At 31.9% G+C, this 26,919-nt stretch overlaps 1 protein-coding gene across 2 annotated transcripts in view; it reads left to right on the top strand.

Annotated features, from left to right (window-relative positions):
• Positions 1–12,177, top strand: part of LOC142320175 (RING finger protein 17-like) — a 42,643-nt gene extending 30,466 nt beyond the window's left edge. The window contains exons 6-8 of one of the 2 annotated variants that reach the window (XM_075357855.1): positions 778–926; positions 9,577–9,733; positions 11,976–12,177. In XM_075357855.1, the coding sequence (XP_075213970.1) occupies positions 778–926; positions 9,577–9,733; positions 11,976–12,086 (417 nt within the window). In that variant the 3' untranslated portion in view covers positions 12,087–12,177. Of the gene's footprint in view, positions 1–777; positions 927–9,576; positions 9,734–11,956 lie in introns of both variants that reach the window. The other variant, XM_075357856.1, reaches the window with a different exon arrangement.
• The last annotated feature ends 14,742 nt before the right edge of the window (positions 12,178–26,919 follow it).

The raw sequence follows: 26,919 nt of genomic DNA, 5'->3' as shown, positions 1-26,919 counted from the left end.
AATCCACAGTTGTTATACACGAGTTTCTTATGTATGTATCAATATACTTGTTTGTATCAAAATATTTTTATATTGTTATTTAACTAATTTTATGAAGTGCTTATGTAAATGTTGAAAATTTCATATCAGTTTTAAGTAGTTTCAATGTTATTATTATAGTTATTTGCATATATATATATATTTTTTTTTATATATATCTATTTTTAATACATTCCTCTGTTTGTATGGTCTTTACAACCTAATATTACTTTTTCGTTATTCTTTGACATTTGTACAAATTTAAAAATATTTGCTTTTTCAACTTCAATTCATTTTTGGATAATTAAAAATCATCAGTTAATTTACAATATAAGCATTCCACTATTCATGGATTGTGGGCAATAATAATCTGCCAGTTTGTTCAGAAAAAAAAAAATTGGAGAGTTGAAGTATTGAAATAACTGAACATATGTTTATTTTATATATATTTCAAGTTTTATCTACTTCTAAGGTTATTAACAGATACTTTATGCAAACAAGTAGCTGTATCATCATTTTAACTTTGGGAATATACACAATTTTTTTTAGTCTTTGTAACTGTGTCATAGTACGAATCTTTCAGTTTCCAGGATGCTTTCTGAGATAGTTGTTTATGTTCCATCAGGTCATAAGGAGTAAGTATTTCCCAGGACCAAAAAGCTATACTTTGATGTTCTCTAAAGTAACCAATAGTACAATAGATTTATCATATTTCTGTGATGAACTGTTTGCAGCCTTAAGAGTTTTTGTGTGTTGTAGGGTGAAGTGGATCCTGAGGAAAAGTCATTACCTGCTGAGTTATGGATTAAGCATACCATAGATGGCGGTCCTCTTGAACCTTCAAGACATGAATGGCGTTCAATAAATAAATATCTTATTGATCAAGGATTTGCTCTGCCTGACAAAAGGTAGGTCTTTGTCTTAAAACTGGAAAAAAATCTTTGAAGATTTTTTTTCAAATTTTAAGAGTGATGAAAATTGAAAATAAAAATGAAAATTACTGTAATCTTGCTGGAAATTCTTAGACTAATGCTAAGATCAGCTGATTCAAAAAAGCATACATACAACTGCTCAGCCAACCGGTGGTTAATTGTACTACAGTTTTTTTTTAGCCACATTTCTTTTTAATTATTTAAAAATAAATAAAAGTATATAACATGAGTATGATGGTAAATTTTACCATAGTGTGGAATTTTTCATAATACTGCTGCAGTTGTGAACAGGTGAAACTGCTTTAGGTTCCAACATCGGTAATGTTTATTAAAGTTTTTAGGAAAGAGTTCAGGTGATGATAATGCAAAACTGTTTTCACCCTCAAAAAAAAAAAAAAAAAAAAATGGAAGAGTCATTCAGGTGATGGTAATCTGTTATTAGGTGAAGTGATGGCTGCTAGAAACTTACATGAGCAGCTGACCTTAGTTAAAACGTGAAGATTTCTACTTCTGGCTAACTATGTCACTAACCTGTTACTAAATGCTCTGTTTATTGTTGATTTAAATATGGCTTGTACAAAAACCTATGTAATAGATATTTCTGAGTTCAGTTCATTTCCATTCAGTTTGGTACTCATTATATAGTTCTGTACTTGATTCAATACAAAGGGTGCAGCAGAGGAAACGCATGTTTTTCACTATTGAATAACTTCGGTTGTTTTAATTATAGAAAAAAAAGTTTTACATTAAATAATGATATTTTACTGTATTTTTGAAATCAACATACCTTAATTAGGTTCAGAAAATAATGTTAGTAAGATGACATCCTTCTTGTCGGATGTAAATTTGGAGCTTCTCCTCAAAGCTCTGCATTACTTTCTCCAACATTTCATTCTACACAGCTTCAGTTTCTTGATGAATGGAAATTTTCAGGTCTTCGATTGTGTGAGGCTTGTTCACATACACTCTCGATTTCACATAGCCCCAAAAAAAGAAGTCATAAATCGATAGATCAGGAGATCATGGGCCAAGAAACATCACTGAATCGTGAAATGACATGTCCAAGAAATATTTGGCGAACCACTTCAATTGATGCTCTCGCCATGTGAGCTGTGGTACCATTCTGTTGGAAACACATTTCTATCATGTTCACTCAATGTCTTTCCAGTTATGGATGCAGGAAGTTCTTTTACATATCAATGTAGCACACTCATGTCACTCTAACTTTGGTTCCCCCCTCTTTAAAAAAGTACCAACAATCCCTGTCTTGGAGACACTGCACCACACTGTTACTTTTGAACTGTGGAGAGGTTTTTGGTGTAGTTCACATTGTTCTTCAACACCAGTACCGACATTTCTGTATGTTAACATAGCCATCTAGATGGAAATGGGTTTCATCACTCATCATTATTAGGGCGTTTGCATCTTCCATAAGAATGGCATTTATTTTGCCATAAAATTCTTTGCGATGCACAAAATCCCTTTCAGTTAGCTGCTGGACGATCATTATTTTTATGGGCGAAATTTAAGATCACCGTGTAACCCCAGCGCTTCAGCCTGTCGCCTAGTGGATTGTTTCGAGCTAGCAAGAACTGCCCTTCTCACTCCGTCTACATTTTCCAGAGTTCACACCGAATGGGGAAGGCCAGGTGGTTTTTTCTTCATCACTAATCTAGTACTCTAAATGCCTCAACCCATCAGAGTATGGTGTCTCATTCTAGAACTGTACCTTGACGTTTGACATTAAAATTTTGATGGAAAAGATGTTGAACCGTGACCACAGAATCATTGTTTTTAAAAAAACTGCTTGACAGCAAACACACGATGTTCTACGCTCTATAGCTGCTGAAACTTTATAGTCTGGGCTGTCCACCAAAGGTCACCAAAGATCAATACTCCCACTCACCGCTGACTATTAGCAGTTTAAAAAACACATGTTTCCTCTGCTCCCCCTGTATAAGCATTGATTGTCTATAGAGTTGTATGTATAAAAAAATGAGATGAATTATTGAACCCTTATGAGACATGTGCGTCAGTAGGTAATCCTGGCTTGTGGCTTGAAAATTCAGTTAATCAACTGTTGTGAACATTCATTATTATTTCCATCATTCATGAACCATTATCGCTTATTGAAAAATTAGGTACTTAGGTATTATAATGGCACCATGGTGATTAGAAGGTTTTATGTAATAGGTCTGTTAATTTATGATGGCTGCTGGAATCTGTTAGGAATAAAGTAGAAACACAAAACTAGAAATTTAATTATTTATTCAAATTAACCTTTACTATCTTTTTCCTGTTTAGCCTCCGGTAACTACCGTTTAGATAATACTTCAGAGGATGAATGAGGGTGATATGTATGAGTGTGAATGAAGTGTAGTCTTGTACATTCTCAGTTCGACCATACCTGAGATGAGATGTGTGGTTAATTGAAACCCAACCACCAAAGAACACCGGTATCCACGATCTAGTATTCAAGTCCGTGTAAAAATAGCTGGCTTTACTAGGACTTGAACGCTGGAACTCTCGACTTCCAAATCAGCTGATTTGGGAAGACGCGTTCACCACTAGACCAACCCGGTGGGTAGTTCTACCCTTTTCTAATCCAACTGATCCTAACCATATAAAAGTTGGTTACCTTTTTGTCCGTGTGTGACCATATCCCAGATGCTGCTTCCAATGTCAGGGTTTTGGTCACACTAAAATTGGTTGCACAAAGGAACAAGTTGTGTGCATTACAGCTGTACAGGACACAATGACATCACATGCACTGAGGCAAAAAAATGTATAAATTGTAAAGGTTCACACTCAACAAGGTCTCGAGAACATCCCATTTGTAAAGAAGAAAAAAATCTGTACTGAGCAGAAAGTATCCTTTGGCACGTTGAGAATACTGAAAATCACTCTACATGAGGAATCCTGTACAACCTGGTATTAGTTTTGTAACGGATGTCTCAAACAATGTACAAAAGGAGAATGAATTCACATCATGTAAAGAACTAACCAAATTGGTAGAAGCTTTGCCAGAACATGTTAAGTTCCTCATGGCTGCTATTACAGGATTGAGTACTAATAACAAGTAACTTCTGCCAGAAAAACTGATGGTGGTTTATTAAATCCACTTCAGTTGTTACACCATCACGTAAAGTTCCTGGTGCACCAACTACTCAGCAAACAACTAAGATCCCTGTGAAGGGATTTGTTAAAATATCGCCTGGCATAGCATCTCCGAACACCCAGGCTTTCAAGTCCCTTCCACCATCTTGAGGTTTCTACAAGACTATGGTGGCAGATGAAGTGCCCAAAGAAGCAAAGCACTTCTTAAGCATTATAAAATCCAAATAGTATAAATCCAGATAATCCTAAAGAAAATCGAGTAAATCCGATAATCCTAAAGTAATCTGCACGCAGTTTTTATATATAATAGGAAAAAGTATTTCTTATGGCTACAAATATTATTCAGTGGAATCTTTGCGGTCTCCATTCTTGCAGTGAGGATTTTGAAATCCTACTAAAGGAAGAAAATCATTTGCTACTGTGTTTACAAGAGACTCACCTCCATCCAAAGGATGATGTATCCTTTTGCAGTTATGTCTGCGAAAGATACAACCATCAAACTGAGGGCAGAGGACGTGAAGGTGTGGCTGTTTTCCTGAAGGAAATCATATTAGTCGTGCGTATTCCACTAATGACAAACATCCCTGCAGTCTCAGTGATGATATTGGTGCCATTTAAATGATTATCTGCAATTTATATCTTCCACCAAATTCCAATATCAGTCAGGATGATCTATGCAGTATATTTTCACAGATCCCTTTACTCAGGCTAATAATTGGCGTTTTCAATGCCCACCATTATTCAAGCCATCATATTCTTCCCAAGGTACTATAGTTGATCGATTCAGGCAGAACTTAGATCTCTGCTTATTGAACAATGGGTCACAGGGATTTGTATCATCTTCATCAGGTACATTTTAATGCATCGATCTGCCTCTTATGTTCAGCAACCCTACTCCCACGTCTTACCTGGTGTGTTTAGAAAAACTTCTTTGGAAGCAGTCACAGACCGGTTGTTATTTCTGCCTGTAATAGTGATTTGTCTCCAAGTCAACCATGCAGATACGTGGTTTGGGAAGCAGGCTGGATCAGACACAAGGATTCCCTTGGCCAATACGTCAATAGTGGTAGTGCAATCCACCAACTGCCAAGTTTACTCACCAGATACTCAATAGCACAAATGAATTTACTCCTTTAACACCTGGAAAGCCAAGGTGCCCTGCTGTTCCTTGGTGGGATGAAGATTGCAGGAATGCACTAAGGGATAGGGACAGGGCTTTACATAATTTCAGTCAAAGACCTATGACTGAGTTGCTCTGCGCCTTCTGCAATGTGAGGACTGTCTGCCGTTGAGTGTTTCAGTATGCTAAATGGAAATTTGGATGAATTAAGTAGATACCATTTCTCATATAACGTCATTATTGGTTGTTTGGAGAAAGGTTCAGGCCATGTGTGGATCGGTACAGTCACCGCAATTGTTTGGACTGACTAGCAGTAGAATCCTCATTATTGCACCAATTGATGCAGTGAACACGTTTGGAAGGTTGTTTAGGTCAGTTTCACTTACATCATTACTGTCCTGAGGTTGTGAGATATAAGTTGCAGGTAAAAAATATCCTGTTCATTATTAGAGACTTGCAAAATGAAATAAACATACCCTTTTCTTTTAATGAGCTAAGGTATGCCTTGTATAATTCTCATGATAATTCACCCAGAAATTATAATATCAGTATGTTATCACATCTTCCAATTACTGCATTACAACATCTTTTATGTGTCTATTATAGAATATTCTCTGACCAGGTGTTTCCAGATTCTTGGTCAGAAGCATTGGTGACTCCAGTACTGAAATCTGATGAAGATAAATCATGCTCCTCAAGTTATAATCCTATCTCCTTGACCAGTATCCTGTGCAAGGTGATAGAATGAAAAATAAACCGTCATCTAGTGTGGTACCTTCAGAGAAATTCTGTAATTGTCCCACAACAATCAGTGTGGTTTATGCCAAAATAGATTGTCAGTTGATCATGTAGTTGCCCTGGAGGTTTTTATTCAAAGTGCCTTTTTACTTCACCAAAGCCTGGTTACTGTATTTTTCAATTTGCAAAAGGTAAATGACATGGCATGGAAGAAAGGAATCCTAAATACACTTCATAGGGGGTAAAGGGAATCTCCTTGCATTCATCAGGGGGTTTGCTCAATAATTGGTCCTTTTGAGTTGAAGTTGAATTGACAATATCTGAAAGTTTCACACTAGAAAACGGAATACCACAGGGAAGTGTTACTTTGTTTGCCATTGCCATAAATAGTGTAACAAACTGTATGCAAAAACCTTTATGTGTTCATTGTTTGTAGGTGATTTTTCTATTTATTTAGCATCTAGAACTAGTTACTGTTGAGAGACTGCTTCAGAACAGAATAACTCGCTTAGAATCGTGGTGTAAATAGGACACACCTAGACTCACTCATAGATGTTTGATGACTCAAACAAATGCACCGTTTGTGCTCACTGTGAGTGCCAACTAACTGTGCACCACATCCTTGTGATTGTATCTGTTATGCGGCATTGCATTGCAAATTTAAACTAGGAGCTATATACTAAATATGTTGGGGAACAATGTAAATGATGTTATCAAATGTCTTACAATTAGTAAAAACCATGCATCTCGATTAAAAAATTTGATTATTCATAAGATCTTTATCATCTGTTTACGCCATTAGTAATTATTTGTACGAATCTGTAATCTTTAATACTAATTGGCAGTTTGTAATAATTTGCTGTTTCATAGCAAATTATTAATGTAATGATTACAAAATACAGAATAATACAATGAAGGGCACCTACATGCTTTTATTATTCATGATATAAAATGTAAAGGAATTTTGTTAATAAATTAACAAAATTTTATATTTGATTTACCCTTGTACAATACTGAGATCTGAATTTAAGAGAGCATTAAAAGATTTGAATGGCAGAAAGGCACCTGGGATAGACAGAATACCTGTAGAATTACTGCACAGTGCAGGTGAGGAAGCGTTGGATAGATTATACAAACTGGTGTGTAATATTTATTAAAAAGGGGAAGTTTTGTCAAACTTCAAAAAGAGTGTTATAGTCATGATACCAAAGAAAGCAGGAACAGATAAATGTGAAGAATATAGATGCATCAAAAATCTTAACTACAATTCTGTACAAGAATTGTGAGGAGAGTGGAAGAAATGTTAGGAGAAGACCAATTTGGTTTCAGGAAAAGTATAGGGACAATGGAAGCAATTTTAGCACTCAGATTATTAATAGAAGTAAGATTAAAAAAAAAAACCAACATACTTGGCATTTATAGACCTAGAAAAGGCACTTGATAATGTAGATTGGAATAAAATGTTCAGCATTTTAAAAATATTAGGGTTCAAATACAGAGATAGAAGAACAATTGCTAACATTTACAGGAACCAAACAGCAACAGTAATAATTGAAGAACATAAGAAAGAAGCTCTAATAAAAAAGGAAGTCTGACAAGGATGTTCCCTATCCCTGTTACTTTTTAATCTTTACATAGAACTAGCAGTTAATGCTGTTAAAGAACAATTTAGATCCTGAGTAACAGTACAAGATGAAAAGATAATGATGTTATAATTTGCTGGTGATATAGTAATTCTAGCTGAGAGTGAAAAAGATTTAGAAGAAATAATGAACAGCATGAATGAAGTCCTATGCAAAAACTACCGCATGAAAATAAACAAGAACAAAACGAAAGTAATGAAATGTTGTAAAAGTAATGAAGACTGACCACTGAATGTAAAAATAGGAAGAGAAAAGATTATGAAGGTAAAAGAATTTGTTATTTGGGAAGTAGAATTACTGAAGATGGACAAAGCAGGAGCGATATAAAATGCTGAATAGCACAGGTGAAATGAGCCTTTAATCAAAAATATAATTTGTTTACATCAAAAATTAATTTAAACATCAGGAAAACATTTTTGAAAGTATATGTTTAGAGCGTAACTTTATATGGAAGTGAAACTTGAACGATCGGAGTAACTGAGAAGAAAAGATTAGAAGCTTTTGAAATGTGGTGCTATAGGAGAATGTTAAAAATCAGATGGCCGGATAAAGTGACAAATTAAGAGATGTTGCACCAAATCGATGAAGAAAGAAGCACTTGGAAAAATATAGTTAAAAGAGCAACAGACTTATAGGTCACATGTTAAGGCATCCTGGAATAGTCGCTTTAATATTGGAGGGACTGGTAGAAGGAAAAAATTATGCAGGCAGGCAACATTTGGAATATGTAAAACAAATTGTTAGGGATGTAGAATGTATACCAAAATGAAACGACTAGCACTAGATAGGAAATCTTGGAGAGCTGCATCAAACCAGTCAAATGACTGAAGACTAAAAATAAATTGCACATTATGTACTGTAATGCTCAGTCGTTAAGTACAATACGACAACAGTGAGGCCTGTGCAGTATAAGTCAAATTAAAGAACTTACCATTGAGCATTGTACTGGAATTACGCAAATGACAACAAGCACACAGCGACTCCCTTTTACGGTACATATAGGTGCCGTACCACAGTGAACGTGAAATAAATATTCCAACATCCTAGAAAATAGACTCTAAATATTATTTATTTTATAAGATAGAATAAATATTACTCAAATCAATTTCAGTATTTCTCTTGATCATTATTGTTTTGAAAACATTTTCCCTATATTTTTAAAGCATATTTTGCTGTGCCAGTTTTATTACAAGTGTGAGATATTAACCTTGATTACAAGGTTAAGAGAGCAAATTGCAAGGTTAAGAGGTACAACCTTAAGTACCTTGATTACAAGTGTAAGAGATATTAACACATAAAATTTTCAGTTTATTTTAAATTTATAATTTTGTTGATTATCTGCTGACAACTTGCTATCAATTATATTAAAAAGAAAGTTATTATCTCCTTTCTATTAAAATATTGGTGAATTCATACTCTTTTAAAATTTTGAGAATCTTAATCAATCTTACGTTGAATAAGCATATTTCCAGTTTATCATATAAGTTCTAAGGTGCCATTTCTTTTGAGAAAACGAATAAACTATTCCGCTAGCAGCAATGTTAGAACTACATATTTTTGCTATGTTCCTTAACTTACAATTACTTCTTGGAGTGCTCCTAATGCTAAAATTATTTTTGGTACTCAAAAAAGTCATGCTGACTTGTCAGCATTCTTTTAACTTTTCAGAGAGAATTTAATCGCAACCAAATTATTTTACAGGCTTAGCCAAATTATTTTTACAGGCTTATATGTTATTTAGAGATTAAATGTGCGGTTAAAGTAACTGATGTTAATTTGTTTAAAAAATTGTGTCTTTAATTTATTTATTATAATTTAATTATAAGAAACTTTTGCTTTTGGTAATGTAACATGTTATCTGATAAGTTACTTTTTCTTTTGTTTGGGAGGGCCTAATGAAATTTTCATAACTGTGTTTAGTTAATATTATCAAGCCCACTATTTATTGTGTATCTAATTATTAATTGTCTTATCTTCCACTTCAAAAAATTAATTTATTCTGATGCAGAGTATTAGCAATAAAAGAAGAGTGGATGGCTGTACCTAAACAAGGACTGCAGTGCTTCCTGTGGGGTGTTAAACACAATGAAGACTATGACATTAAAACTTGTGTTGAACTTCTTCAAGAAAATATTTTTGTTTCTCCTTTGTTAGTTAAAGTGAAGGTAATAGTGTGTTTCTAATACTATAGGTTCATTTTTATTATATGATTAAATTGATTTTCAAAAGCATAATTAAGTGCTATAAAAGTATTGTGTTAGGTAATAATTATCATATTGTTCATAATACTACGTTTCTCTTATCAATATGATAAGCAGTGTGTCTTTGATTTACAGTAGTAAAAATTTGAACATTCTTATCAAACAAAAGGGAGACTCAGGGTAAGACAAATACATATTGCAGAATCCTGGTTCAAATCTAATTATAAATTTAATAATAATTTGCCATGTGTAGATTCATATGTTTACATAAATTTTTGTTATACAAACTTAATATCATTTAGTATCTGGAATACATAATTAATATTTTGTATCATTTTACTGATTACCACATGTTTCAAGCAAAGCATTATCCTCACTTTATAATGATTCAAATATTGTAACTTTTACTTTATAGAGAAATTAATAATATTGCAAAAAAGGCTGAAGAGGTATGGCAGTGAGATAGGAAAAAAATAATCTCAATTTCATTCCTTAGACAGTAATACACAAATGGAAACTTATTACACATGACCTCTTGTAGCTCAAGAAAGATCTGTAATTGCTATTTCCATGTAATTTTGAAAGTAAAAATGCTTAATATTTACAGTAGTATTTAGGTATTATGTTAGTTTCTTCTTCTTAATGTTTTTTTGTTTTGTGCTATGATAAACACTTATGAAAATAAATAAAAAGATATTTAAAACAATTATATTTTGAGTATTTGGGTGTTCAGAGCCAGCTGGAACACAGCTGGCTATCATAAAGAACATAAATATATGTCGCCCCAACATTATTAGTATACATACTATAAAGCGTTTACATATTGCGTTTGTGAAAGTACAATTAGACAAAAAAAAAAAATGTATCAAAACTAAAAATGTATATGCATAACTATACTGTACCCTCTGTTACTCTATTAGTAGTAGTTGTGATTTAGCAATTTCAAAAGAAGGAAAATTCTTAGATTGACTTGTTCACTTGTTTATACAGAATACTAGTATTATCCAGAATGATATTTTAATATCATCATTTAATTTAAATTGACTTTGTCTCACTATCTCTTTGATTCAATAATCTGATACTTTAACTCTGCTAGCACAATAAAACTTAATACACAAACTATGTTTTAATGTTTGTTATTACTGAAACTCGAATAAGCATCTACACTGCTCTTCTCTGGTCACTCAAAGCATTAGATAACCAATTATTGCTGCTTAGATTAATCTGTTGCAACTTCCAAATCTCTAAAATGTAAATAAAATTCTTTTTAACAAATGAAGCAGTTGGATCGATAATGGGATCTAGAAAGTTCAGAATTAAAAAAAAAATAAATTTCTATGTTCATGACATAAAACCACTGGGAATTTTTTAACACATGCCAGTCAAATAATTGAAAGAGATTTATCTGTATTTTGTAGCAGTAATTTAAAATCTGTAAAATATTACCCCGCCCCTTTCAATGTGCTGTTTTACAGATAAAGTTAGTATTCCTGTGATTAGAGGAATTCTTTAAAAGAAGACCTAAAAAAAAGTTTACATCAAAATATATATTGAAATAGTTGCTTTTATCAAACTTCAAAATTTATCTCAAATGAATAATTGCAATTATTTCTTAATAATACATAATGAAACTACTGAGGAAGTGCTTCAACTTTACCTCAAGTGTGTCGAGTCAAATTACTATCTTTGGCAGTTGAGCATCAATTTCTCTTAGCGATGTAATTTTAGATTTTTTTTTATACAATAGTGATCATCAGCAAGTAAGGCCTACTTCATTTTGTACACGATTACAATCTGTACTGTAATATACGAATCCAATATTACTAAAAAAATTTCACATTTATTATGAACTTTATTTAACCTAAGCAAAAAATAAAGTAGGACATATGGGAGACAACTATAACCATGAGCAGCTCTATGTTGGTTTGCTTTGCCTAAATTCATTTATCGAGAGAGTTAAATTCAGTAGCTGGATGAGCGATACCAATAAAGCTACAGAAAAAAAATGATCAAAGTATTACCAGAATGCATGTTATATTAATGTTAATTATGCAGCTTGATCCAGGCTCTTTCTGATGATAATTCTTGCAGATGTTCCTTGTGCTTTGAAATTTTGTTAAACCTTATAGATCATACGAGTGAACATTTTTCTTTTATATAAATAATTTGTTTAAATTTTTTCTGCAGTTATGAATTTTTTTTACAGCAACGGGAGCCACTTGTACGAGTTCAGCTATTCAGAGAGGGAGGTACAGAACTGGTATATCAGAAATTAATTGATAACAACATATTTCAAACTATAGAGGAAGTAGATTAATGTTATTTCTTTGTAAAATATGGTGACTGAGGAAAAAATTGTGTAGAAATTTTGAGTTTGATTTTGTTCTGATTGCCGTACTGGATATTTGTAAAAGGATGAAATATACTTGAAGTATTGTTTTTTTTAAAACGTTTTCTTTTAAAGAAAACAAGAAATAAAACGATATTTAGTTACGTTTATTGAATGCAGTGGTTCCAAGGCCCGCGACATGATGTGGTAATAGATTTATCTACTATCGGATTATGTTGCAAATGGTGAGGAGAGTGTTTAAATATTTTTTTCTTGTTACTACACAGAATACAAGTCTCTCTTTATTTTTATTCGGAGTAATTTTTATAGTATCCAACTTAATTTTTAGCTTATATTTTAAATCATTTGCTTTTTTTTGTACGAGTGTTTTGTAGGCCTATCGGGGAGAGATTTCACTCTAATAAAAAAAAATCTCAACGCGCTGCAGTTGCTACCTCTTGGGTGGTGTGGAAATGCAACAATAATATTATCATTATTTTTCAAACTAATAATTTTTTTTGTTTGCAGACTTACTAATAGACTACCGTACTGCGCGCCAGGAGTGACGTCACAAGATGGCGGTTGAACCACCGCCCGCCGCTGTTGTCGTCGACTTATATACAACTTATTTTGCTCATTCCCCTTCAAGGACGGATTGCAAAAATCTAGAAATCGGTTTATTGACATGAAAATTATTTTCACCAAATATCAGTTTGATTTCTACATTTGTCACAATGAAATAAAAAAAATTATAGGGTTTCAAAAATAAATCAAAAAACAATTTTAACCTTCGAAAACTTGGAATGAAACTCAAAACATCTAGAAATTGGTTTTAGATGTTCATAATCACTCAGTTCAAACCCATCTCACACAGAGATAGACAATCACAGTTCACAATACATTAATTCAACTCATTAAAGTTTTTGCTTTAATGAAGTGAATTTAAAAAACGCTCTTCCTCTTTTACTTACATATATATATATATACATATAATTTTTTAATTTTGTTTATATTTTAATTTGTTTATATTTTTCACTTCTAAAATATATTAATTTTATTTTTTTTAAGTTAGTCCAACAATGAAGCAAGTAAATATGATTTCTTCTAGTTTATTTTTCTTTTCTCTCAATATATATTCTTTTATTCTTTCTGCGTTTTGATCTTTCTTTTTTCCGGCCATTTCATTTTTTGTGTAATTCTTTACTTTCCTCGCCGTTATACGTACCCATGGTTGCTCTTTTGTTTCCAGAGTTTAATGAATGTTTGTTTATTTACTCTTTGTTCATCGATTCTGTATATATATATGGCCCAGGTATCTCAGTATCTTTTTTCTTACCGCTCTTTAACAGTTCCAATCGGTAAGGTATAACGTTTCACCTCTATGGTAACTTTCTCATTACTGTGGCGGATTGGCTGGGTTTGAACCTTTTAAGAAGTTCTTTATATTATAGATTTCTTTGATCAGGCAACGTACAGGCGGCGCAACGAATATTCATGTTTACGGCAGCCACAGCCGCAGTTCCGATTATCTACTCGTGCCATGCTTTTAGCATAATATTTGCTTCATTACCTAACAACGAATAGGCCTTCTTAAGATGTGTTGTGGTGTTATTATTGGATCGCAGAACACAATATTTTTATATTTTAATCACCTCAATGTTAATATTTTGAACTTTATTACATTTTTAATTTTAATTTGATTTAATTATATATATACATTTTTTATGTCAAATTTAATTTCCTAACTGAAACCTTTTAATTAATATTCGACCATTTTCTGCGATTTTCTCCGAATAATAAATTTGCTGCCTTTTGAAACAGTAACTTTTATCCATCACCTGAATCAAAACACTACGATGTAGTGAGAGAAAGATTTGTCGAGATATATTCTCGGCCTATTTTCGGTTCTAAACATTTTTACGGTAGTCACGATACTGAATACTTTTAAATCTTATGTCATGTCGCTCAGACAGCTTTCCCATTATTTTAGTCAAATAAGTCTCTATTCCTGAAAAACCAATGGCATTTTTAAGCGCTAACCTTATCGTTTTCATCGTCGGCAGTTGTTTGTGAATTTTGTCAAATTTTTTTATAGTCAGTCTCGCCACACAATTGAATGATTCTCAGAAAGGTGATTGACTCATTTTCTGAGTTATAATGCTTGGCTTGTACGTGTTATTTTTACAATAACTAAAATCACGATGGTTTAAAAAATGTAGTTATATACCTTACTTAGGCCTTTAGGCCAGATCTGTGCCAATTCGGCTTGGACAAGCTATACTTTGTGTATAGGTATGAATATGAAACATTTGTGTGCTTTTGAAGACAAAAATTAATGTTAGTGATCAACGTAGATAATCGGGATGGACTTTAAATACAAATGATCTTATATTTACGCATACAGTTGAAATATTAAAGTTTGATAGAAAAAGCATAATCAAATGAAATGTTCTTTAAAATATTACATTCGTATAGTTGTGATTAAATTTTGGCTGTATAAAGAGAACATTTACCGAGATAGTTCTGCGTTTAACCATCATTTTTACTCGATAATTTTTACTAAGTTATGTTCCTATACCGTAGATTGAAGGTATAACGAAGTTAAAATTTAAAACTCTTATTTTTAAAAATTTTTAAATACTACTACTATATAGACGACCCGTATAATATTTGGGCCAAATTTGTAGAAAGTAGGGGCAGTCTATCCCGAGATATAAGGTCAAAAGCGGCGCAAAACACACATATATTAGCAAAACACCTCACACCCAATTTTTGGGACATCATATTTCGTCATGCAAGTCTGTCACCAGGAGAGCCATGCAGTATTTGTCCCTTACAACAGCCAGCAACGTTTTTTACTACTTTCAATGGATCTATAAAAAATATAACATTATAAAATTTTTTATTACATATGAACTAATTAAAGTATTTCTATTTTTTATTAATAAAAATTAAAATAATAATTAACAGTGTTTAATTCGTAACACAGCAACGTCATGTAATTTAAATATTTAATTATATTCAAATATCTAATAAAAGTGCATGTGTAAAATATCGGTTAAAAACTAAAGATAATTACAAGTTACATAAATTAAAAAATAAATTTTATAATAAGTAAATAAAACAAAAGCTTCAAATAAGGTAAAGACGTTATAAAGAAGACCTGGAAAAGACAAGTGGTACATATTTACAACATTTATAATGGGTGTTTGTTTTAGAGTGATAGAATTTTGAATTGAAATAAAACACATGAAAAGGTAAGTTAGAAGACAATTTTGTTTTTATCTCAAAGATAATTTTTCCGTTTAATTTTTGAAAATAAGTTCCGGCATATGTCAACCACGATTAGTTAGATTCGACAATTCCAATTTTGAACCAAATTAAAAGTAATTCTGGACCTATGTTGTTAATAACAAGATGTTTGCTTCCAAAGCGTGATTTGTTGTTGGTTTATCAGCATAAACAGAGAGCAAAACATCTCCAAAGAAAATAATCCACTGATGTTAAGTCACATGATCTTGGAGGACAATTCACTAGAACATTACGTCAAATAATTTAGTCGCAAAATTGTTTAAATGAATGGAATAATTTGGGAGCAGTATGTGGTTTGGATAATTCGGTTCTTCTTGAAAACTATCACTGACAACACCGATATTTTCGTCTGTACATACAGGTCTTGTTGGTTTTTCATCGAGTAGAATGAATGTTTTTAAAAAATTATCAACATTGGGACGAATAAGTTGCTCTGATGGACGATTACGTGCACCATAAACATGACTAAGTACTCTACAAGTTTGGCGAACAGAACATTGATTTTTTGAATTATAAATGGTGATGATTAGAAACATATAAACATGTTGCGGCCTCATTTTTTCCATGATAATTGTCCAATGATCATTATTACAAAAATGCATGAATAAAGAAGTGAGTAGTGACCTCTAAACATTTACAATAATTCATAAAACAAGAAGTGAAAAGTAAACAGAATTGGATGAATAACATGGTTATTCTGGGGAGGAGATAAAGTGAGGTGGGGAGGAGGGCCCCCACCTCTAAACATTTATAATAATTCATAAATCAAGAAGTAAACAGAAATGGATGAATAACATGGTTATTCTGGGGAGGTGATAAAGTGAGGTGGGGAGGAGGGCCCCCACCTCTAAACATTTACAATAATTCATAAATCAAGAAGTGAAGAGGAAACAGAATTGGATGAATAACATGGTTATTCTGGGGTGCTGATAAAGTGAGGTGGGGAGGAGGGCCCCCACCTCTTAACATTTATAATAGTTCATAAATCAAGAAGTGAAGAGGAAAGAGAATTGGATGAATAACATGGTTATTCTGGGGTGGTGATAAAGTGAGATGGGGAGGAGGGCCCCCACCTCTAAACATTTACAATAATTCATAAATCAAGAAGTGAAAAGTAAACAGAATTGGATGAATAACATGGTTATTCTGGGGGTGGTGATAATGTGAGGTGGGGAGGAGGGCACCCACATCTACACATTTACAATAATTCATAAATCAAGAAGTGAGGAGGAAACAGAAATGGATGAAAACATGGTTATTCTGGGGAGGTGATAAAGTGAGGTGGGGAGGAGGGCCCCCACCTCTAAACATTTACAATAATTCATAAATCAAGAAGCGAAAAGTAAACAGAATTGGATGAATAACATGGTTATTCTGGGGAGGTGATAAAGTGAGGTGGGGAGGAGGGCCCCCACCTCTAAACATTTACAATAATTCATAAATCAAGAAGTGAAGAGGAAACAGAATTGGATGAATAACATGGTTATTCTGGGGTGCTGATAAAGTGAGGTGGGGAGGAGGGCCCCCACCTCTAAACATTTACAATAATTCATAAATCAAGAAGTGAAAAGTAAACAGAATTGGATGAATAACATGGTTATTCTGGGGTGGTGATAATGTGAGGTGGGGAGGAGGGCACCCACATCTACACATTTACAATAATTCATAAATCAAGAAGTGAAAAGTAAACAGAATTGGATGAATAACATGGTTATTCTGTGGTGGTGATAAAGTGTGGTGGGTAGGAGGGCCCCCACCTCTAAACATTTACAATAATTCATAAATCAAGAAGTGAAGGGGAAACAGAATTGGATGAATAACATGGTTATTCTGGGGTGGCGATAAAGTGAGGTGCTGAGAAGGGCCCCCACCTCTAAACATTTACAATAATTCATAAATCAAGAAGTGAAAAGTAAACAGAATTGGATGAATAACATGGTTATTCTGGGGTGGTGATAAAGTGTGGTGGGGTGGAGGGCCCCCTCCTCTAAACATTTACAATAATTCATAAATCAAGAAGTGAAGAGTAAAACAGAAATTGAAGAACAATATTAAACTAATGTAAATACTTAAAGAGACTAAAACCCAAAGGAAAAAATTAAACGGAAAGAAACAAGTTAACACTAATTATAAAGTATAAAAAATAATAAATAAGTTAATAAGTAAAAAAAAAAACAGAAATAAATCATAATGATAAAGGGCCGCCTTGCCGAAAATTCAAGATCTTAATGAATTATTTTTTTAATGAAAGTAACTAATGAAATTGATGACATTTATTCAAAACGGTAACATTATTTGTATTGAAAATATTTTAATTTTTAATAAAATATTTTATGTCTTCCTAATTTTTGTACTATATTTTTATGTAAATTTAGTAAAATATATATTTATCAATATATTTAATAAAGAAAAAAATATTTATAGAAATTTTGTTATTGTTAATTTTTTTATAATCACCTCTTAAATGTTGACCCAAACATTTAAAAATCAGGGTTTAATTTTTTAAGATTTTTATTTTGTTGGTACGACATTAATCTTCGAAAGGCTGAAAGTTTTCAAACTAAATTCACTAAAGTTTCATCCATTTTTCTTCCATTTCTTGTTTTTAAATGCGTAAATAACGATTCAGTTATTTTATATTACAAGTGTTTGGAGTCTCCCCGAGATCCGTTTTTAAGTACTACTTTTAAGTGAATAATACACCGTAGTTATAAACAAAATATTTACACAGAAACAAGATAGTCGAAAAAGGTTGAATCAGTTAATTAGCAACACTTAAGAAAACATTTCTGTACTGTTCATAAGAAAGGTTTTAAAACCTAGAGAAACAGGTAATCAGACTTGTAAATTGTAAATACATTTAAAGAACCAAAAGAAATAAAAACCAATCAATAAATTAATGTAAAATTTATTGCCTGTATTTCTTTATAAATATTGAAAAATTACTTTGATTCATTTAAATAGTATATTTATTCCAAAGAAACATTGTCATCTGCTTTACTTTTACTTTTATGCTAGCCAAGATTTTTTACGATTTTTTGTAAGTGTAACAGGGATCAAAGGTAGATATGAAATGGATTTCATGTTGGTCATTCATCTTGGTCTTAGTCTATAGTGGGTTCTATATTTTTGTAGAGATTAAAATTATTTAGATATAATAAATTATTACAAATGCATAAATAGTAATTGATCTTAATTTATAATAATAATTATATTTTACATACGAGTTTTTTAAATAAAGCAATGAGACTGATTCAAAAAACTTTTTTAAACCATCCAAATTATACATGGATTCTATCACCTTCGAAATAGTTCCCTTTGGTAGCCACACAACGCTTCAAATGGTTTTCCCCCTCTTCATAGCACCTCAGAAACCTCTTCATGGAACTCAGAAACCGGAATGTCCTTCACGTGATCGGTTACATTTTTAAACAGTTTCTACTGTTCCAAAATTGTGTCCAAGTCAGGTAATTAAGGTTGTTGAGGAATTACAGGAATGTTTTTCTGTGCCAAAAACTAATTACTTGAGAATGCAGCGTGTCAAGGTGTGCATTTTCTTGATGCAGCATCCAGTTATCTTTGATGGCTGGTCTCACGCGGGCAACTCTTTTCCGCAGTCTTTGAAGAATTTCTCGGTAAACATACTGATTTACAGTCTGTCCTGTCGGCAAAAACTCCTTATGGACAATGACATTACTATCAAAGAAAGAAATTAGCATGGTTTTGATTTGCTCATTTTTGCTTTTTTTGGACGTGGTGAGTTTCAAGGGTGCCACACCTTGTTCTGGCGTTTTGTTTCTGGGTCGTACTCAAATATTCAAGAATCATAACCCGTAATAACATTTTTTAGAAAATCAGGATCAGTTTCAATTCGCCGTAGAACATCGCGGCACACTTCCACTCTGTTGTTGAACAGCTGCTCAACAGTGTGGAGTGTTTTGGGATAATTTTGCACAAAACTTTTTCATATCGAATTCGTTTGTTAAACTTTGATGGACAGTGGTACGGTTCAAATTCAATTGTCCTGAAATCATTCTGACAGTTAATCGCCGGTCGTACCGTATCAAGTCTCTGATTCGCTCAACATTGTCGTCAATTTCTGATGTTAACGGTCTTCCAGAGCTCGTCCGCAACTGATTGCCGGCCATCTGAAAATGCTTTAAACCATCTAAAAACTTGGGCTCGTGATAGAACGTCATCTCCATACACCTTTTCAATTTTGAAAAAGTTTTAGTAGCATTCTCACCGATTTTGATACAAAATAATTTAGAAATAATAATCGGTACTTATATATAAGCCCATCAACCGTAACCATAATGATCTCGTAACTTTGAAAATACTTCAAAGTTACAGGATCATTAACATCTTCCCAAATCAGCTGATTTGGAAGTCGAGAGTTCCAGCGTTCAAGTCCTGGTAAAGTCAGTTATTTTTACATGGATTTGAATACTAGATCGTGGATACCGGTGTTCTTTGGTGGTTGGGTTTCAATTAACCACACATCTCAGGAATGGTCGAACTGAGACTGTAGAAGACTACCCTTCATTTACACTCATACATATAATTCTCATTCATCCTCTGAAATATTATCTAAAAGGTAATTACCGGAAGCTAAACAGGAAAAAGGAAGATTGAAGGTCAATGAAGTTTATGGAAGTGATCCTTCAAACAATTTGGATTATCTTATTTATAGTTCAGGAATATGAAACAACACAGGTTATCCACTGTGTAGCACAAAGATGTACCAGTCTATTCATTTTCGGATTCTACTTACAAAAAAAACAAATGTTTTTGTGAAAAAGCGATTTATCCTTCGGTTTCTTCTGTCCGCCTGTTTCTGTTTTTTAAAAAAAAAACTTGTATCCGAGATTGAAAATCGTAAATACAGTTTAATGGATCCTTTTTCACAAATTTTCTTTAATAAATAAAAAATTAAGTTGTAAATATATTAAAAAATATTTTTAAATATTGCATCCATGTTTATTTTTTTACCTTATATATCTCAGTAATCGTGAATTTGATCAAAATAAGCTTTATTGGATAAAATATTAAGCCTTTAATTTTAAACAAAATGACACCATATTTTTGAAAATCGATCGACAAACAACCAATTTATTTCACTTAATTTTCATTTGAATTTTATTTCCACCACTATTAAACTAGTTAATTAAAACAATCTTATTCCGTTGTATGTTACATATACCCATAAAATTAATATTTCTTACATTGCTGATGTAAAGATCACAACCACACCAACAAAACAACTTCATTGTAAAAGTGTTAGTGAATTTCTTGTCATTCCCCAAAAATACCACCCTTCCAAAAAAGTATTGTTAGTAGGAAAGAGACCCAAAAAAACAATTGTTTGTCCATAATATCAACAAAAACAGAATGGTATAAAAAAATGGTGAGTAATACAAATGCTCGGCTAAAATTTACAGTACGAAGGTATCCCACAAAAGTGTATTTTTAGGTTTAACATTCCTGTAAAAATTATCAACGGTAATAGTCATGGGCCTTTTAAATACAACTAGAATGATTCCTGACTGATATACTGTAATAGTTCCTTGATGGTTCTCTGTAGAAGACCAGTATACTTCAAATACTGTTTGATGGTGTCAAAAATAGATTTATGTAACATTAGATGGTTAGGGTGAGAAAAAGATCTTAGGGTGTCATATTCATAAATTAGTTTATATGTAGATAATCAAAAGGACATTTTAGAATTAATTTTGTTGTTAAATATGGTTGTTTATTTAAGAAATTACTTAGTGTAATTATAAAATAAAATCGAATCCACAAAGAAAATAAGATGCGTGGCTGTTTTACATACACAGATCAAATAAGATTGAAAAAAGCCAATATTATGAATTAGGAAATCACAAAATTCTGCTTATTTAAAAAAAAAAAACTGCAGTAAAAATAATAAACTTATAAGTGATGAAATTGTATTAACAGCCTGTTAAGTGGTATATATACACTTTTCCTTAAAACAATTATAGTTTAACCTCTTTGAAGACACAGTTCTAATTAAATACTTGAAAATCGTTTTATATTACATTTAAATTTAGATATTCAACTCAAATACAGCAGAATAAATGATATGCATAAAATACCCATCACCTAAACTTAAATTACTATAATTAATGTTGTTAGTATGTTAGTAAAAAAAAATATTTTATGATTAAACAGTTATATTCCTAAGCTACATAAAAAGAACATGCAATTACAAGCTACGTAAAAATGCATTAAATTACTAGCTACATAACAAGTACATGCAATTACAAGCTACCTAATTATTTTATGTATATTATTAAAATTACTGTATATGAGCCAACAAAACCGTGTAAACATAATTTGTATATGAAATATACATATTAAAAACATTCATCTCTCCAAAGAGGTTAAAGTTAAAAGTTTAATTAAAAGGTTAGGAAAATAATGCTTATTTTTTTTTTGAAAAATTGTATTACATTACATTATTAAAAAACCGATAATTCACGTAAAGAACAAAATTACACTGTACTACTTGTTATTATGAAAATAAATGGAACCTTTATAGTATATGGTAATTTGACTACTTGCTTAAAGGCATGAATATAAACTGCGATTGTATTTTTCTTCCTGTATTAAGTTTTACTAACGGCTATACATAATTAAATAAATTCAGTAAAATAATTGTAACTGAGAAGAAAAAGCAGAGTAAAAATTGTAAATGATTTCAACGAAGAAATTATTTGAAATAATTGGCTAACTTTTTGATATGAATGTAGTGACAAGGTAGGGGTATATGTCATCAGTACCTTACCACTATAGTACCTAACCTAACAAAGTTAAGAATTGCATAAAAAATATACTAAAGCGTAGATTAAAATTCATTTAGAAGGAAAATGAGTAATTAAAAATATTATGCCCTTATTTTGTCTTTCTACCTAGTCACCTGTATTATCAGAATAAATAAAAAATTTGCACCTGCTTGAAAATTAAACTTTTTTGATTGTATTACAGTATTCAGAAATGTGTGTGCCAGTTGGCAATTCACTAAACATTAATGGATCAAATGAAAATGGATTAGAACAAGTTTTATTTGGATTAGAATATTCTGATGTAATTTAATAGTGAACTAAAAGAATTAAAATAAATTTAGGCAAAAAATTAAAATGGATCGGTTGATTACACAATGAAACAGCTTTACAAAAGATTTCTTTATCAGGTTACAATCGAGAGGCCGAAAAATGAATGCAGTTAACTACAACCGACGTCCAGGAAAAATTAGAATTATAGGAAACAAAAATAAATTTCATCTTTAATTAAGGTAAAAGATAATTTATTATTATAAACTCTTGAGAGATAAATGAAGAATACCTCTGCAATAATGGAAAATATTTGTAAAAGGATAATTGGATTTTATTTCTAGAATTTTCTAGAGAATTACAGAAAAAAGAAATTGAACAACATAGATGTGAAAATGTGTGGATGTCCAATAAGATTTGGTTCAATGATTTTGTATGAAAAAAGATTCAGATTGTTCTAGTGGGGAAATAACACAATTATGATCTCAAAAAACTAAAAAAGAATAAGTGCATTTTAAATATGATGATATAGGACTGCATATTATTCTTTTCCTAATTCAAAATACCAACTGTTCCTTAATACCGTTTCTAAAAAATATTTCCTAATTACAGTGTTTGATACATCAAACAATAAAATTTGATAGTTCTTGCGAGATATTCATTGTACTAAGGTATTTATACTTATTTTCAGTAGACATTAAAGGTAGCCAAGCGCAAGAAAAAACATGTCTATTCAGTACACATAAATTACATTACTATTTATACAAATAATGTATCCAGATGTAATATAAAACTTAGGCAATTCCTATAAAATTATTGAAAATATCAATATATTTTATAGCATTTTTTTGAATAAAATTCATTTTAGTTCCTACATAAAATTCATCGGTAATTAATTTTATAAAAATTTTGCCACGTTAGCACGTTATGTATCCATTTCAAAAAAAGATTACATCACCCCTCTAATTTTTAATGAAACAAATTATGTAAAATGGAAAATTATTATTTATCATCTATAATTTTTTTAAAAAATCATTAAAAAACTGTAAAAATTTCAACAAAAAAATTGTAACAACGTGCTTTAAAAAAACACGTTAAATTTTCATTTTCATTAACCTGTAGATTAAGAAAGAAATGTTTAATTTAAAACCGATATATTAAAAAAAATAAAATTATGTTGTGTGCAATAAAATAAATGTTCCTCACTTAAAATAATGTCCTAAATTGTGTGGTTTTGTCTTCTAGAAGATTGTTCAAAGTTCCACAGGGATGAGATGTGCACACTTGAACGTATTCGGCGAGACTGAGGTACGTCTTTTACTTCGTATGACGTTACAAGATTGAAAAACATCTAAATTACTGTTCTGTGTTTCTGATTGGTCAATGATATCGGAGTGTTTACTCGCTACAGCCTGAGCGACTCACTAGTGACGTATGTTAATCTTTCCAACGTCAAAATTATAGACAAACAACTTTGTTATAACTATTGAAAAACACGTTAATTACTTTTCTGTGTTTCTGACTGGTCAATGGTATTACAGTTGTTTTTAGTCGTTCTAACAGATCCCTCCTGACGTACCTTAGTAATCTTATTGCTTTAGAATATATATTTGAATTTAAAATAAAAAGAAGGAACCAATTTCAAAACTTTTTTTTACTTTTACCTGTATTAAAATATTATTTAATAAAAACAAATTACGTCATCAGAATTGCCGATGTAGCCGAAAATTATCGGGGCGTCCTTGTACATTTTTGATGCACCTTGACCTTCGGCGTTTTACTTACGACAGATTCTGAAATGACTCTATCATTTCTGACTGAAAGCTCGTTTCGCCTGTGCTAATCGGCATTTTATATCGCTCCTGCTTCGTCCATCTTTAGTAATTGTACTTCCCAAATAACAGAATTCTTCTACCTCCATAATCTTTTCTTTTCCTATTTTTATATTCCGTGGTCTACCTAGATTGTTTCTACTACATTTCATTACTTTAGTTTTGTTCTTGTTTATTTCTTGCGTAGGACTTCATCCATGCCGTTCATTGTTCTTCCAAAATCCTTTTTACTCCCGGCTAGAATTACTATGTCATTAGCAAATCGTATATCTTTATCATATCTTTATCATATCATATCTTTATCATATCTTATCATATCATATCTTTAGCATATCTTTATCTTTTCACCGTGTATTGTTACCCTGGATCCAAATTGTTCTTTAACATCATTAACTGCTAGTTCTATGTAAAGATTAAAAAGTAACGGGAATAGAGAACTTCCTTGTCAGACTCCGTTTCTTATTACGGCTTCTTTCTTATGTTCTTTGATTATTACTGTTCCAGTTTGGTTCCTGTAAATGTCAGCAATTGTTTTTCTATCTCTATGCTTGAACCGTAAACTTTTTAAAATGCTGAACATAGCATTTATTCCTGGCGATTATGTTCAGTACTCTTTTGTTATATGCCACCTAAAAATTCTTGCCCAAATCACTCAAAAATAATTATCATGCAAAAAAACCAATTTTAAGGCGAGAAGAAATTGAAAAAATTTTTTATATTTTTGAAAAAAATTTGTCAACATATTTATTCAATTTTTTTGTATATTTTTCTTTTAAATTATCGGAACGTAAAATTATAATTTTACATTTAGACCGTATATTGTAACAATCGGAGGGGCTCTATCCACCCCCCCCCCCCCGCCAAACCCATGAACAATCATTATATTTCCTTAATTTTGGACATAAAAATAATTTTAAAATTAAAAAACATTATTTTTCCTCGTTGATCAAGTTTGAACATCTTAGGAACTCATTCAATATAATAATTTAATTTAATCAAACTTAACATACGCTCGCTTCGCTCGCTAACCTTGCCTAATTAACACAGTAATATTTTGAGTATTTAAATAATAAATTCAGTAATTATTGAAATTATTCATTATTATTTTAGTAATTAAAACATTATTGTTAATTAGTCGATGTCAGCAAGCGTAGGTAAAGAAATATTTTTTTTTTACCTTAATTCTCGCCTAAAAATTGTTATTTTTAATAAACAAAAAAATATGTATGCTTAACACCGCTCGGCCGAACTGAATTCGTCTATGGGATGGAATCGTTTCGAATTAATATATATTACAAGTAGCATATAATGATTACATTCAATAGCCACTAACGTTTGACTCCTAGAACCAATTTGAACGTGTGTTTACCACGATTATCCCATGTTTGTAGTTAAATTTTCACGCAGAAAGACTGGATTTACTGCAAAACACGGGTTCGAGATGCCCCCAAAATTACAACAAAGAAATTGGCTATTTAACTATTAAGAAACTAACTAATAACTTCTTATTTGTTGGATATTCTTTCTTCAAGTAATAGTTATGAATGTGTCTGCTAATGGCATCTGCTGCAAACGTTTATAAATCAGTTTACGGTCGTTTGCGAAAATCAGTTTATAGATCGTTTTACGGTCGGTGAGTGCAATCAAAATATGGGGCTAAACGGTTTAATTTCCGGATAACCAAGATTCAGTCGATGAAGAGTGTACCCGATACGTTAAACAGTTACCGCTCGACCTGCTGATACATACGCCGTTTGAATCGTGAAAATCGGACGAACGATTGCCGAGATATTACCATCACATCTACTCCCCAATTTCCGAACGGCGCCCCGAACGGCACTTGGAAATACCATCTGACTGGAACCACTGGAAGCGGATGGGGTTGTCGTCCAAGGGGGTTAAGAAAATTTTTCAGAGCGCTAGGACCGACTGTTTTCGAGATATTTGTGATTTTCGTCCGAAAATTCTGATCCGGTTAAAAAGTACTAAAGTTTTCCAAAACTTCGGTCACGAATTTTAGTGACCGAATTAGGTCACTACGCCGGCAAGCGAATAATGTGTAATAATTAATATGAGAAAGGAAAAAGTACTCAAGTAATTGATATATGCAACAAAATAAGACCGCGGGGCATAAGTCGAAATGTAGTTGGATGATATGAGAGCTGGTTGTGGACGTAAGATAAACACAAGGCGCTACTACCAAGTCAATCATTTGACTTACAACCAAAATCAACCGAAGAAACATTTTGAACTTTTATTTTTTATTTTTTTTTATAAAATGCGTTCAACTTTTATTAATTTGGCTAGGATCATACCTATTGCTAAAATTAAGCGATAAGCGAGCATTTAACCGGTGTTTAGCTGTGTTATACACAGTATAATAAAAGAATGTAATGTGTCCGAAGGAATAACAGTCATAAAGGAAAAATAAAAGTGTTAAATTCACATATGATGTTGTTAATACGACTAAAACTAGGAATGATATCGGCAGGATTTCGCAAGGATTGACAAGGTGAAGTGAGTTGACTATTGGAGCATGGATGTTGGTGTCAACTACGGTAGAGCGTCTTCTACCCTAGAACTATAGGTTTTAATGGGACAATC

Source organism: Lycorma delicatula, chromosome 2 (genome assembly GCF_047948215.1).
Source record: "Lycorma delicatula isolate Av1 chromosome 2, ASM4794821v1, whole genome shotgun sequence".
Taxonomy (NCBI): Eukaryota; Metazoa; Arthropoda; class Insecta; order Hemiptera; family Fulgoridae; genus Lycorma; species Lycorma delicatula.
Note: the sequence above shows the minus strand (reverse complement) of the source record. Positions and strands in the feature narration are given on the sequence as shown.